The sequence below is a fragment of the Lates calcarifer genome, linkage group LG11 (genome assembly GCF_001640805.2).
Source record: "Lates calcarifer isolate ASB-BC8 linkage group LG11, TLL_Latcal_v3, whole genome shotgun sequence".
Lineage (NCBI taxonomy): Eukaryota > Metazoa > Chordata > Actinopteri > Centropomidae > Lates > Lates calcarifer.
Genome location: NC_066843.1, coordinates 13,502,887 through 13,519,507, shown reverse-complemented (window position 1 = coordinate 13,519,507; position 16,621 = coordinate 13,502,887). Strand labels below are relative to the sequence as shown.

The 16,621-nt window shown below is 37.5% G+C and overlaps 2 protein-coding genes, 1 pseudogene and 2 gene segments (V, D, J or C); all 5 read left to right on the top strand.

The window, feature by feature from the left end:
- LOC108880742 (uncharacterized) overlaps positions 1-16,621 on the top strand; it is a 155,373-nt gene that overhangs the window by 37,274 nt on the left and 101,478 nt on the right.
- Positions 715-1,318, top strand: LOC127142995 (Ig heavy chain V region MC101-like). The segment is given in 2 exon segments: positions 715-806; positions 903-1,318. Coding segments are annotated over 2 exon segments (444 nt in total).
- LOC127142998 (probable non-functional immunoglobulin heavy variable 3-38-3) overlaps positions 4,411-16,621 on the top strand; it is a 28,948-nt gene continuing 16,737 nt past the window's right edge. Inside the window, 2 exon segments of the V gene segment in view lie at positions 4,411-4,570; positions 10,745-10,821. Of these exon segments, the coding sequence occupies positions 4,528-4,570; positions 10,745-10,821 (120 nt within the window).
- The window catches only part of LOC127142993 (Ig heavy chain Mem5), a 102,451-nt gene continuing 92,712 nt past the window's right edge, over positions 6,883-16,621 (top strand). The window contains exons 1-2 of the mRNA XM_051074027.1: positions 6,883-6,978; positions 7,075-7,385. Coding sequence (XP_050929984.1) covers positions 6,936-6,978; positions 7,075-7,385 — 354 coding nt within the window. The 5' untranslated portion in view covers positions 6,883-6,935. The remainder of the gene's footprint in view (positions 6,979-7,074; positions 7,386-16,621) is intronic.
- On the top strand, positions 11,494-12,102 carry LOC127143012 (Ig heavy chain V region 6.96-like; annotated as a pseudogene).

The following is a 16,621-nucleotide window of genomic DNA, read 5'->3' as shown; positions in this document are numbered from 1 at the left end:
AAAGTCATGTCAGCTGTTATTTACTGTGATTTTGCTTGTAGCGTCTACTTTTGAGGTTTTCCTTTTTTCCTTTGCTTTTTATTTTATCACTTTTGGGATAAATGACCATTTAAAAAAATCTAAAATGCTACACAATATTCAGCCTCTAGAAATAATAGTAAACACAGCTCAAATTTCAGTCATATTTCATTAAATAAAATCATTTGGTTTGAATCTCAACTATTTTACCTGTCCAACCTGTCCAAGATCAGCAACAGCAAATGAGGGTCAGGTCCATTCTGCTGGGTAGGTGAAATTTTTTAATAAACTTTATTTGACATAGTATTTATTTGAGTTACTATCTAAATATATGTTGTGTTGTATTTTTATCTTGACAGGTGTTGATGGTCAGACTGGAGTTGGTTGAGCAGCTGTACAAAATCCTTCAATACATAGGAACAATAAAATTAAATCATTAAAAATGAATCAATTGTATTTAGTTGGAGAATTTCGCTATTAGAAATGATCAATTGAATTAGTTGAACAACTAGGCTTAGGCTTAGTTCATCATGTGAAAGTGATGAAGTGATTGTAAAAATGTTACAAAAATGACTTAAACTTTGGAGTTTTGTTTTACTGGTGATTTTTTTTTTCTCTTTTCTGACAAAAGAGAAATGTAAATATTCAACAATATGCAAATGAAGGTTCCTCATAAGGAAGTGAAGTGTGTGTGTGTCAGTGAGAGGACAGAAGAGCTCACATCAGTTCAGCTTCAACATCAACCATGTTCTCTGGAGCTCTGATACTGCTGCTGGCAGCTGGATCCTGTGAGGAGCTTTCAGTGGATTCACACTAATAAACACATTAGAAACACTGAATAGTCAGATGAATGATGGAGATAATGTTGATTTCTGTTTCCACAGGTGTGTACAGTATTGATCTCATCCAGCCAGAGTCAAAGGTTGTGCAGCCTGGACAGTCTTTGACCATCACCTGTCAGGTCTCTGGTTATTCTCTGACTGATGGCAGCTATGCTACAGGTTGGATCAGACACCGTGAAGGAAAACTGATGGACTGGATTTTCCATCAGTGGGGAGGAAGCAGCGGTAGCTTTTGGCAAAATGATGCTCTGAAGAACAGGTTCAGCTACAGCAGAGACATGTCTGCTGGAACAGTGACTATAACAGGACAGAATCTGCAGCCTGAGGACACAGCTGTTTACTACTGTGTACGTTGCCCCACAGTGAAACAAACCACCAACAGAGCTGCACAAAAACTCAGCAACACATGTGACTCAAACACATGTTCTAAATGTGAATACTAACAAAGACTAACGTAAAATTTGGCTGTATCTTCTCTTGAGTATGAACAAATAAATATCACATTCAAACTTCCCTTTTTAATTTGGCCATGATAAGAAAATATCATGAAAGTGTTGCATCGTTGTTTCAGATTATCATTGTAAACCATTAAAGTTTTTTTTTTAGCAGTTTTCGTATTTTAGGGAAGAACTAGGATCAGCCTCGGTCCATCAGAGAGAAAATCAGGTGTTACAGCTGCACACACCATCTACACATTTATATGTACAGTACAAATACAGTTAACATCATTTAACATGTAACTCAATTTATATTTCTCTCAATTGTTGTGAAGATACTGTAAAAACATCTGTGAGACACATTCCCTTTTTAAACCTGTAGAGGGAGGTCTATGCAAACTCTTTGCTCCTTATAAACACACCACCAGCAGCTGTCATCAATTGTCAGAAAACTGGGACAATTTAATGTATTTCTTAAAAAAAAAGATGATTTATTGGAGTCTATTCTTTATAGTCACTGTTCATGGTAAGAAAAGAATTTCTATTTTAACAAATGGACGTTTTTTTCTTTCTTTCGTTATTTTGGAAAATAAAACAACTTTGATGGATGCTGATTATGATCTTCTTTACTTACAGGAGTTTGGAGTGAGATCAAACTGGACCAGTCTCCATCTGAGGTGAAAAGACCTGGAGAGACAGTGAAGATGTCATGTATCATATCTGGTTATAGCATGACAAGCTACAATATACACTGGATACGACAGAGACCAGCAAGAGCTCTGGAGTGGATTGGGAGGATGAACACAGGTTCAAAACTCTGCTACCTATGGCAGCTCCTTTCAAAGTCGTTTCGTCATGACTGAAGATGTGTCCAGCAGCACTTGAGACGCAGTGACTGAAGACAGTGTAGCAGCTGCACAAAAACCTCCACAGACAACAAGTAGCAAGAATTATCCACATTAGAATTGAACCAATATTACGATAAACTTATGCAAATATTTATTGTCTTCAAGATGTTACATCACCCACAGAGTCCTCTCATCTGACAAAGTGATATTTAAAACTGTCACATTAATAGGTACAAACCATAAATTACATGAATTTAGTTTGAAAAGAGAAAAAAGCTGGAAAAAAAATTTGATCAGAGAATGAACTTGGCTGAATCATAAGATAATTAGAGACGTAAAATGTCCAAAATCTAAAATATATTCAAAACATTAATAATTGGACATGGCCAGGTACTGGAACAATACAACAATTTTCAAAAATGCTAGTCTATGTTGCTGATCATCATAATACTGCCCATTATATTCAAAGTGATTAATGAGAAATGGTCAAATTCAGTCAAAGTTTACTTGTTAATGTTTTAAATGTAAAAATGAAGGTCATTTTTGTTTTAACAAAATACATTTGGTTGTGGTATTAATACTGACAGGCATTTTAGAACCACAATTCTTTTGGAAAAAATTGCAACACCTGACTGACCCACATACATGAACTCACCAAATTCAACAAATATCTATACTCCACTTCTCTCCTCCCTGTGAGGAGGAGTCAATGCAAAACTCAGATGTCTTCCACCTCTACTTATCTGACTGCAGAGAGGATGACAGAGAACAGTGGACACACAGTTTAACATGATGGACTATAGGACAGGACTGCTGCTTTTAACTCTCTGCTGGGCAGGTGAAGACTTTCACTGATGTCGATCTACAGTTATCTTTAAAAATGTACCAGTTTAAAATACCTGACTATATTCTTTGTTTGTCTTGACAGGTGTTGATGGTCAGACTCTGACACAATCTGAACCAGTGGTTAAAAGACCTGGAGAATCCCACAGACTGACCTGTACAGTCTCTGGGTTCTCACTCAGCAGCTACTGGATGAGCTGGATCAGACAGGCTCCTGGAAAAGGACTGGAGTGGATTGCTACTGATACTAGTGGTAGCAACTACTACTCTCAGTCAGTCCAAGGCCGGTTTACCACCTCCAGAGACAACAGCAGACAGCAGCTGTATCTGCAGATGAACAGTCTGAAGACTGAAGATTCTGCTGTTTATTATTGTGCTCGAGAGTCACAGTGACTGGAGTTGGTTGAGCAGCTGTACAAAAACCTACAGTATTCATCAAACTTCCATTACCTGAAATGAGTGACGTCCTCAGTTAGCTCAAGAAAGTGATTCAATAAAGGTGCATTGAATACTATGTTAGAGTCACTAATGTCTGATCTGGATTTAAAGGTCTACTTTAAAAATTAAATAAATAGATAAAAATAAAAATGAAAATCTAAACAAACAGATAAATGTAGAAATCTTTTTTATTAAGCTTAATTAAAACAAAACACTTTACTATCCAAGTTTATCACAGTTTTGCTTTCTCATTTGAAAAGTCATATACATATGTAAATGTAATATATTTTCCTGTGCACCACTTTCCACTGCAATTTGTTTTTGCATATCTTTATACAGGTTTCAGTTCCTATGCAGTTAGTTTCCTCACATGTCTCCAGGTTTCTCTGTATGTCTATGACTTCAAACATCCACAATTTTAATACTAAAAACTTTAAAATATGAAAAGGTGCAGGTCTTCAACCAGCTGCACTAAACTCAAGCAACAAGATTATGTTGCTGTCAGTTCACTGGTGTTTTATGAAAAAATAAAATTAGTAATTAAAAAGTCAACAGAAGCACAAGCAGTTTATTATCATGGTGGTGTAGATGTCTTATATCAGTATTTAACAACTGTTAAATTTTTTAAAAGCTGTTTTATTTTATATCATACTGTGTTCTTGCCCTTACATTTTACTTTAAAAGCAGAATGTGATGTATCAAGAATCAATGCTACTATAATATATCATATAAATTCTATGGACATAAATAAGAATCTAAATCCTTCACCAGCACTTTTGTTGCAATTTAATACTAGAATTAAATTTACAAAATATTCACATTTCAAAGTCATCTCAAAATGTAAGGTTAGGTATAAATAACACTGCATTATCTGAACAGGTTGACTTTTTTAATGCAGGATTTTCAGTGAATCATGAAATGACTGACATCATTAATAATCATAATAGGTTCCTGTATTTAGCTCCAAACTGGCCTACATCCATGTGACCATCATCTGTCAGGTCTCTATGCAAACTCAGTGACCTTCCTTGTTACTCAGCTATAAAAACTTCACATCAGACTGTCAGTGGAGTTCACAGCACGTCAGTTTCACCATCAACCATGTTTTCTGTAGCTCTGCTGCTGCTGTTGGCAGCTGGATCCTGTGAGTCTCTCTGGATTTATCATAGTCAACATTTCTTTAGACTTTCGTTTTTTAACAGGTGTGTAATTATGTGATACCATATTTCATTTTTGTCAAAGTCAACATTTCATCTTTTGCTGTATAACTTGCTAATTTATTAGAAAACATTTTCTTCTTTTTACAGGTGTGAAGTGTGTACAGTTGACACAGCCAGCCTCTGTGACTGTGCAGCCAGGTCAACGTCTGACCATCACCTGTCAGGTCTCTTATTCTGTTAGCAGCCACTACACAGCTTGGATCAGACAGCCTGCAGGGAAAGAAATGGAGTGGATTGGAAGTGCAGCAGCTGGATACCCCACATACTACAAAGATTCACTAAAGAACAAGTTCAGTATCAGCACAGACTCTTCCAGAAACACATACACTGCTGTGTATTACTGTGCCAGAGAGTCACAATAACACAAACCATCTGTAGACCTGAACAAAAACCCCTCAGTGTCTGAACACTTGTAACATGAAGCCACCAGAGGAGGAGCCCTCAGACCACTAATGATTTCACACCAGTTCACTGTTGAAGAGAGAAATATATTTATCAATAAGGAAGACACATGAATACAATTAACATGTTGAAAGCATTTTTCATTAAGCATCTTTTCACAATATCAATGTATATTTATATTCTACAGTCCCTGTGAAGTTACGATAGCATTATTTCAGCTCACAGAACTGTAACAATGAAGGCCAACAAACTTAAATAATGTGTTCGTCAACTTGTCTCACAAATTACTCTGCAGCATGCAGAGAGACTCTTGGAGGAAAGAATCATTTGCAGTTAACATTCTCAAAAACAAACAATAACACCAAACAGGAACTGAGATCTGTAATGTTCCAAACTAACCTCCCTGTGAGGAGTGTTGTTATCTGGCTGCTGTGTTAGTGCTGATAAACAAAATACTACAATTGAAAAGCATCAGAAAATATTTCAATTTTACTGACTTCCACAGACACTTACTGGTCATTAAACATTCAGTCTAGTCCCACCAGTCATACAAACAGAGATGACAGACATCCAAGTCCACTCCAACTCTCTCTACCCTGTGAGGAGGTGTCAATGCAAAACTTGACTTGTGGACATGAATTCCTAAGTTTCACCAAATACATCCAGTCCATTTGTTTTCTCCCTGTGAGGAGGAGTCAATGCAAAACTCAGATGTCTTCCACCTCTACTTATCTGACTGCAGAGAGGATGACAGAGAACAGTGGACACACAGTTTAACATGATGGACTATAGGACAGGACTGCTGCTTTTAACTCTCTGCTGGGCAGGTGAAAATATTTCATGAACTTCATTTAATATAGTATTTCTGTGAGGTACCTTTTCATACATATGATTTCTTTTTCATCTTGACAGGTGTTGATGGTCAGACTCTGACAGAATCTGAACCAGTGGTTAAAAGACCTGGAGAATCCCACAGACTGACCTGTACAACATCTGGATTCACATTCAGCAGCTATGAGATGGACTGGGTCAGACAGGCTCCTGGAAAAGGACTGGAGTGGATCGCTTATATCAATAGTGGTGGCAGCACCACATACTACTCTCAGTCAGTCCAAGGCCGGTTTACCATCTCCAGAGACAACAGCAGACAGCAGCTGTATCTGCAGATGAACAGTCTGAAGACTGAAGATTCTGCTGTTTATTATTGTGCTCGACAGTCACAGTGACACAAGAGACTACAAAGCTGTACAAAAACTGAACAACACTGAATTCTGAATGACAAGCACTGAAGCATGTCAGTCTTTGAAAACAAGTTTCCCAATGAATGATGACCAGTTCACAATGAAACACTTTATATCACTAAAGATTAGTTTGTCACTGTTTGGACAGTTTATTTTCAATCATTTAATCATCTAATGGGAGCAGATCTTTAAATGTCTTCATATTTTGTGCTAGGAAAGCGCACACACACAAACAAACCTTGCTCTGATTATTCACCAGCTGCCCACAACTGATTCTCCTTATTAAATGAAAAGTTCCCTGTCATAAAACACCTGTTAACCTGCCTGCAGCCTGTAAAGAGTTGTGCCAGTATCATGTCATAAGTGATTTAAGGCCTGAAAACTCAACTCTCCACACATTGTGAATCATATCATCTAACAAAAGCATTTTGCAGCATTCAGACTTACAGGCTCAAGTTATACCTGACAATTATTATTGTGTCTTTTCATAATAATGAAAACAATGCCAGCCACGATGAAGGTTAGTAATAAATTCAGTCCCTGCTCCTGAGCACTTATGCAAATAAAGGTTCCTCATAAGGAAGCGAAGTGTGTGTGTCAGTGAGAGGACAGAAGAGCTCACATCAGTTCAGCTTCAACATCAACCATGTTCTCTGTAGCTCTGATACTGCTGCTGGCAGCTGGATCCTGTGAGGAGCTTTCAGTGGATTCACACTAATAAACACATTAGAAACACTGAATAGTCAGATGAATGATGGAGATAATGTTGATTTCTGTTTCCACAGGTGTGTACAGTATTGATCTCATCCAGCCAGAGTCAAAGGTTGTGCAGCCTGGACAGTCTTTGACCATCACCTATCAGGTCTCTGGTTATTTTCTGACTAGTAGCAGCTATGGAACAGGTTGGATCAGACAGCGTGAAGGAAAACCAATGGACTGGATTTTCCATCAGTGGGGTGGAAGCGGTAGCAGCTTTTGGCAAAATGATGCTCTGAAGAACAAGTTCAGCTACAACAGAGACATGTCTGCTGGAACAGTGACTATAACAGGACAGAATCTGCAGCCTGAGGACACAGCTGTTTATTACTGTGTACGTCTCCCCACAGTGAAACAAACCACTAATAGACCTGCACAAAAACTCAGCAACACATGTGACTCAAACACATGTTCTAAATGTGAATACTAACAAAGACTAACGTAAAATTTGGCTGTATCTTCTCTTGAGTATGAACAAATAAATATCACATTCAAACTTCCCTTTTTAATTTGGCCATGATAAGAAAATATCATGAAAGTGTTGCATCGTAGTTTCAGATTATCATTGTAAACCATTAAAGTTTTTTTTAGCATTTTCGTATTTTAGGGAAGAACTAGGATCAGCCTGGTCCATCAGAGAAAAATCAGGTTTTACAGCTGCACACACCATCTACACATTTATATGTACAGTACAAATACAGTTAACATCATTTAACATGTAACTCAATTTATATTTCTCTCAATTGTTGTAAAGATACTGTAAAAACATCTGTGAGACACATTCCCTTTTTAAACCTGTAGAGGGAGGTCTATGCAAACTCTTTGCTCCTTATAAACACACCACCAGCAGCTGTCATCAATTGTCAGAAAACTGGGACAATTTAATGTATTTCTTAAAAAAAAAAAGATGATTTATTGGAGTCTATTCTTTATAGTCACTGTTCATGGTAAGAAAAGAATTTCTATTTTAACAAATGGATGTTTTTTTCTCTTTCTTTCGTTATTTGGAAAATAAAACAACTTTGATGGATAATTATCATAATCTTTACTTACAGGAGTTTGGAGTGAGATCAAACTGGACCAGTCTCCATCTGAGGTGAAAAGACCTGGAGAGACAGTGAAGATGTCATGTATCATATCTGGTTATAACATGACAGAAAACAATATACACTGGATACGATAGAGACCAGCAAGAGCTCTGGAGTGGATTGGGAGGATGAACACAGGCAGAAACTCTGCTACCTATGGCAGCTCCTTTCAAAGTCGTTTCGTCATGACTGAAGATGTGTCCAGCAGCACTTGAGACGCAGTGACTGAAGACAGTGTAGCAGCTGCACAAAAACCTCCACAGACAACAAGTAGCAATAATTTTGCATTATCCACATTAGATTTGAACCAATATTACGATAAACTTATGCAAATATTTATTGTCTTCATGATGTTACATCACCCACAGAGTCCTCTCATCTGACAAAGTGATATTTAAAACTGTCACATTAATAGGTACAAACCATAAATTACATGAATTTAGTTTGAAAAGAGAAAAAAGCTGGAAAAAAAATTTGATCAGAGAATGAACTTGGCTGAATCATAAGATAATTAGAGACGTAAAATGTCCAAAATCTAAAATATATTCAAAACATTAATAATTGGACATGGCCAGGTACTGGAACAATACAACAATTTTCAAAAATGCTAGTCTATGTTGCTGATCATCATAATACTGCCCATTATATTCAAAGTGATTAATGAGAAATGGTCAAATTTCAAATAATTTGATAAAGTTTACTTGTTAATGTTTTAAATGTAAAAATGAAGGTCATTTTTGTATTAACAAAATACATTTGGTTGTGGTATTAATACTGACAGGCATTTTAGAACCACAATTCTTTTGGAAAAAATTGCAACACCTGACTGACCCACATACATGAACTCAAATTCAACAAATATCTGTACTCCACTTCTCTCCTCCCTATGAGGAGGAGTCAATGCAAAACTCAGATGTCTTCCACCTCTACTTATCTGACTGCAGAGAGGATGACAGAGAACAGTGGACACACAGTTTAACATGATGGACTATAGGACAGGACTGCTGCTTTTAACTCTCTGCTGGGCAGGTGAAGACTTTCACTGATGTTGATCTAAAGTTGTTTTTAAAAATGTACCAATTTAAAATACCTGACTATATTCTTTGTTTGTCTTGACAGGTGTTGATGGTCAGACTCTGACAGAATCTGAACCAGTGGTTAAAAGACCTGGAGAATCCCACAGACTGACCTGTACAGTCTCTGGGTTCTCACTCAGCAGCTACTGGATGAGCTGGATCAGACAGGCTCCTGGAAAAGGACTGGAGTGGATTGCTGCTGATGGTGGTAGTAGTAGCAAATACTACTCTCAGTCAGTCCAAGGCCGGTTTACCATCTCCAGAGACAACAGCAGACAGCAGCTGTATCTGCAGATGAACAGTCTGAAGACTGAAGATTCTGCTGTTTATTATTGTGCTCGACAATCACAGTGACTGGAGTTGGTTCAGCAGCTGTACAAAAACCTACAGTATTCATCAAACTTCCATTACCTGAAATGAGTGACGTCCTCAGTTAGCTCAAGAAAGTGATTCAATAAAGGTGCATTGAATACTATGTTAGAGTCACTAATGTCTGATCTGGATTTAAAGGTCTACTTTAAAAATTAAATAAATAGATAAAAATAAAAATGAAAATCTAAACAAACAGATAAATGTAGAAATCTTTTTTATTAAGCTTAATTAAAACAAAACACTTTACTATCCAAGTTTATCACAGTTTTGCTTTCTCATTTGAAAAGTCATATACATATGTAAATGTAATATATTTTCCTGTGCACCACTTTCCACTGCAATTTGTTTTTGCATATCTTTATACAGGTTTCAGTTCCTATGCAGTTAGTTTCCTCACATGTCTCCAGGTTTCTCTGTATGTCTATGACTTCAAACATCCACAATTTTAATACTAAAAACTTTAAAATATGAAAAAGTGCAGGTCTTCAACCAGCTGCACTAAACTCAAGCAACAAGATTATGTTGCTGTCAGTTCACTGGTGTTTTATGAAAAAATAAAATTAGTAATTAAAAAGTCAACAGAAGCACAAGCAGTTTATTATCATGGTGGTGTAGATGTCTTATATCAGTATTTAACAACTGTAAAATTTTTTAAAAGCTGTTTTATTTTATATCATACTGTGTTCTTGCCCTTACATTTTACTTTAAAAGCAGAATGTGATGTATCAAGAATCAATGCTACTATAATATATCATATAAATTCTATGGACATAAATAAGAATCTAAATCCTTCACCAGCACTTTTGTTTAAATTTAACACTAGAATTAAATTTACAAAATTTTTCAGTGAATCATGAAATGACATTATTAGTCGTAACTGTTTTTAGCTCCAAACTGACCTACATCCATCCATGTGACCATCATCTGTCAGATCTCTATGCAAACTCAGTGACTCTCCTTGTTACTCAGCTATAAAAACTTCACATCAGTCTGTCAGTGGAGTTCACAGCACGTCAGTTTCACCATCAAGCATGTTTTCTGTAGCTCTGCTGCTGCTGTTGGCAGCTGGATCCTGTGAGTCTCTCTGGATTTGTCATAGTCAACATTTCTTCTATTGCTTTATAACTTTAGAATTTATCACAAAATGTTTTCTTTTTTTACAGGTGTGAAGTGTGAACAGTTGACACAGCCAGCCTCTGTGACTGTGCAGCCAGGTCAACATCTGACCATCACCTGTCAGGTCTCTTATTCTGTCAGCAGCTACTACACAGCTTGGATCAGACAGCCTGCAGGGAAAGGACTGGAGTGGATTGGAAGTGCAGCAGCTGGATACACCACATACTACAAAGACTCACTAAAGAACAAGTTCAGTATCAACACAGACTCTTCCAGAAACACAGTGACTCTAAATGGACAGAATCTGCAGCCTGAAGATACTGCTGTGTATTACTGTGCCAGAGACACACAACAACACAAACCATCTGTAGACCTGAACAAAAACCCCTCAGTGCCTGAACACTTGTAACATGAAGCCACCAGAGGAGGAGCCCTCAGACCACTAATGATTTCACACCAGTTCACTGTTGAAGAGAGAAATATATTTATCAATAAGGAAGACACATGAATACAATTAATATGTTGAAAGCATTTTTCATTAAGCATCTTTTCACAATATCCATGTACATTTATATTCTAAGGTCCCTGTGAAGTTATGATAGCATTATTTCAGCAGAGAACTGTAACAATGAAGGCCAACAAACTTAAATAGTGTGTTTGTCAAATTGTTGCACAAATTACTCTGCAGCATGCAGAGAGACTCTTGGAGGAAAGAATCATTTGCAGTTAACATTCTCAAAAACAATCAATAACACCAAACAGGAATTGAGATCTGTAATGTTTCAAACTAACCCCCCTGTGAGGAGGAGTCAATGCAAAACTCAGATGTCTTCCACCTCTACTTATCTGACTGCAGAGAGGATGACAGAGAACAGTGGACACACAGTTTAACATGATGGACTATAGGACAGGACTGCTGCTTTTAACTCTCTGCTGGGCAGGTGAAAATATTTCATGAACTTCATTTGACGTAGTATTTCTGTGAGGTACCCTTTTACATGTGATTTCTTTTTTATCTTGACAGGTGTTGATGGTCAGACTCTGACAGAATCTGAACCAGTGGTTAAAAGGCCTGGAGAATCCCACAGACTGACCTGTACAGCCTCTGGATTCACATTCAGTGACTACGGCATGCACTGGCCCCTGGAAAAGGACTGGAGTGGATTGCTTCCATTAGTAACAGTGGTGGCAGCTACAAATACTACTCTCAGTCAGTCCAAGGCCAGTTTACCATCTCCAGAGACAACAGCAGAGAGCAGCTGTATCTGCAGATGAACAGTCTGAAGACTGAAGATTCTGCTGTTTATTATTGTGCTCGAGAGTCACAGTGACTGGAGTTAGTTGAGTGGATGTACAAAATCCTACAGTACTGATCCTTACTGCACTAATAAAACATTTCATTATATATTTTGTGGTTATTGTTTTCAATACAATCATGAAAATTGTCACATAGATACTTCAGGACAAGATTCACAAAAACAAACATATTTACTTGTCCATAAAAAAAGACAAGGACAGCACAGCACACACAGACACAAACACACCCACCCACACACACAAAACAAGAAATTAAAATGAAAAACCCTCGGGTTGGCAGCTTGGCATGTAATATATTAGGAATCATAAGAAGTTGCTTTATTAACATTGTATTGATGTAGACCACTTCACTTCACATCCACTTTATCTGATAACGGATCCTTGAACCATGAAAGTTAAAGGTCTAACTGTAAGTACTGAAAGGTTGTACAGGTTTATATGCTTGCAAACATGTAAAAAAAATTTGGAGAGTGAATCAGTTGTATTTGGTTGTAGAGTTTCACTATTAGAAATGATCAGTTAAATTAGCTGAAAGTGATGAAATGATTGTAAAAATGTTACAAAAATTACTTAAATTTTGGAGTTTTTTGTTTTTTCCTCTCTTTTTTGACAAAAGAGAAATTTAAATATTCAACAATATGCAAATAAACGTTCATCATAAGGAAGTGAAGTGTGTGTGTGTCAGTGAGAGGACAGAAGAGCTCACATCAGTTCAGCTTCAACATCAACCATGTTCTCTGTAGCTCTGATACTGCTGCTGGCAGCTGGATCCTGTGAGGAGCTTTCAGTGGATTCACACTAATAAACACATTAGAAACACTGAATAGTCAGATGAATGATGGAGATAATGTTGATTTCTGTTTCCACAGGTGTGTACAGTATTGATCTCATCCAGCCAGAGTCAAAGGTTGTGCAGCCTGGACAGTCTTTGACCATCACCTGTCAGGTCTCTGGTTATTCTCTGACTGATAGCAGCTATGCTACAGGTTGGGTCAGACAGTGTGAAGGAAAAGCAATGGACTGGATTTTCCATCAGTGGGGTGGAAGCAGTGGCAGCTTATATCAAAATAATGCTCTGAAGAACAAGTTCATCTACAACAGAGACATGTCTGCTGGAACAGTGACTATAACAGGACAGAATCTGCAGCCTGAGGACACAGCTGTTTATTACTGTGTACATTACCCCACAGTGAAACAAACCACCAACAGACCTGCACAAAAACTCAGCAACACATGTGACATGTAGATCTCGTCTGACTTCCACTAAAGGATATGACACTTTTTTGTTACTTTTTGGGAGTAGCGGTCCAGGGAAGACAGGAACAACACTTTTCCTGTTTCTGTACAATAGAAAGGATCTATGAAAAGCTAACTTAAACATTAGCTCTGTCTTTTCTAGTATAAACAAATAAACTTTGAATGAAATCTGAAATACAATATTAAGGACTTTATTACTTGTAGTTATTAATATTCATAGTGAGAACATCAAATCTGTGTGTTGAATAATGGTCATGATCTTCTTTACTTACAGGAGTTTGGAGTGAGATCAAACTGGACCAGTCTCCATCTGAGGTGAAAAGACCTGGAGAGACAGTGAAGATGTCATGTATCATATCTGGTTATAGCATGACAGAGTACTATATACACTGGATACAACAGAGGCCAGACAAAGCTCTGGAGTGGATTGGGAGGATGGACACAGGTACAAACTCTGCTATCTATGGTATGAATGGCTTCTTCTAATATAATAATGCAGCATGTCACAAAGCAAAAGTGGTTTGAGTTCAATAGCCTCCCTAGTCACCTGATCTGAATTCAGTAGATCACCTTTGAGATGTGGTAAAACTGGAGATTGGCAGGATGAATGTGCAGCTGAAAAAACTGTGATGCAGTCATGTTGACATGGATGAGAATCTCAAAGGAATGTTTCCAACATCTTGTGGAGTCCATGGCCTGAAGAACTGAGGCTATTTAGAGAGCAAAGGCAGGCCCTTACCAGTAAATGGCAACTGTATCAACTGAAACATTTGTATCAATACATACAAAGCCAAATATAGCAAATTTTGCATTGGTTGCCAGACATCTGCTGCTTTGCATCATTTTTTGTTTTAGAAATATTTCACTAAGGAAAACGTACAACTGTGTTTCATGTTCCCATTTTAACCTGTAGAGGGAGGTCTATGCAAATACTTCCCTCTTTATAAACACACCATCAGAGACACTGTCAAAACAGTTAGTACAGATATACTGGCAACACTGAATGACAGGGTTTTGTACAGAATGAAATATACAATTTCCTGGGGTTTATTTTTTGTTCTGTTTACTGATGGTAAGAAAAATCACATTTGCTTAATGTATCTTTTTGTCCATGTGTGTAAATGGATAATGATTGCCATTTCTTTACTCACAGGAGTTTGGAGTGAGATCAAACTGGACCAGTCTCCATCTGAGGTGAAAAGACCTGGAGAGACAGTGAAGGTGTCATGTATCATATCTGGTTATAGCATGGCAGACAACTTTATTCACTGGATACGACAGAGGCCAGGGGAAGCTCTGGAGTGGATTGGGAGAATAAGCCCATACCGCAACACTGCAAGCTACGCCAGTTCATTTCAAAGTCGTTTCAGTTTTACTCAAGATGTGTCCAGCAGCACTCAGTACCTCCAGGTCAAGAGTCTGACAGCAGAAGATTCTGCTGTTTACCTCTGTGCTCGAGACACAGTGACTGAAGACAGTGAAGCAGCTGCACAAAAACCTCCACAGACAACAAGTAGTAATGTGACCTCAGTGAAATCTGAGTTTTCTTACCATCAGTGTCTCTACAAGTCTTTTTGATTTTATCATATATACATTTAATTCTTTCAAAGTTTTCATGTTACCTCAGTCAGAGTAACAAAAATCACTGAGCAGTGGAAGAAATATGAGTAATGAGATCTGACTTTTGGGATAACATCACAGCCAACCTACCCAACAGCAATCATTTATGACCATTTCATTCTGCTGTCAAGACCTGTCACTCTACTGAAACTGTCTTATAAAAGCTGTGAAAAATCTTCTAATTCCTACATACTCGTAATCCTCCTCTGTGCTGCTGTTATTGGATCTTAGTGCATCTTTTGATGCCATAGATCACTGAACTTTCTTGGACCAACTGCAGAATCCTGTAGTCGCAACTTATTCAAATTAAGGGTACACAGTATAGATTGTTACAACCTTTGAGGCAAATTTGTGATTTGTGAATCTGGGTTATAAAATGCCTTGACTCACCTTGAATCCATATGTTTTATTCCGTCCAGCTGGAGCTTCCTGCTTTTCTTTTCATTATAATTTTCTTTTTTATTCTAAATTCCATTCCATTCATTTAATGCTTAATTGCCAGGTTCTCATTAAAAAATGTAAACTATCCATTTCTTAAGAGAAACATTTCATTGGAGAGCGAGATGGATCAGGACATAATGACAGATGTCATCTGTTAAATTCATGACATGATGAGATGATAGTAAAGCAAACTTTTAAAATGATTTTTAGGATCAGAGGAGTTCTGTAGATTATTTAGCTCATCTGCCACTCACTATCTTCACAGTAAGAGTAATGAGAAACCATGATACCAAAATGAATCATTAGAATAAAGCTTGTTTGTAAACATGTCACACTTTACCATTTGAATTTTTAATGAAAAGAAAAATGTGGTTGTGGTGTTAATGATGAAATACATCTTACACAAAGCAAATTAAAACATGTCAGACAAACTTTAAATTTACTGATTCACAGGAATAACTCCTCACCTTGTTTTTTGTTTATTTGTCTGTTTGTTTTCCTATTTCACGAAACAATTAACTGAAAACTAAATCAAGTCCAGTTCTCTCCTCCCTGTGAGGAGGAGTCAATGCAAAACTCAGATGTCTTCCACCTCTACTTATCTGACTGCAGAGAGGATGACAGAGAACAGTGGACACACAGTTTAACATGATGGACTATAGGACAGGACTGCTGCTTTTAACTCTCTGCTGGGCAGGTGAAGACTTTCACTGATGTCAACCATACATTATTTCTACTTCAGCTACTGTCTTGATACATGTGATGTTTTTTTTTCCCTCTTGACAGGTGTTGATGGTCAGACTCTGACACAATCTGAACCAGTGGTTAAAAGACCTGGAGAATCCCACACACTGACCTGTACAACATCTGGATTCACATTCAGTGACTACAGCATGCATTGGATCAGACAGGCTCCTGGAAAAGGACTGGAGTGGATTGCTTATATTAGATATGATGGTGGCAGCACCTACTACTCTCAGTCATTTCAAGGCCGGTTTACCATCTCCAGAGACAACAGCAGACAGCAGCTGTATCTGCAGATGAACAGTCTGAAGACTGAAGATTCTGCTGTTTATTATTGTGCTCGAGAGTCACAGTGACTGGGGTTGGTTGAGCAGCTGTACAAAATCCTACTGCACTCCTGTCTGCATTGTATTGAAGGATCCTGAGGAATAATTATATTTCTATTTCATTTTGTTGTCAGTTGTTGTTTTTTCAAAATAAAGGCCCTGAGAAGGATCATCATTGTCCAATAACAATAATTATTAGAAACATAAAATAAAATGAAA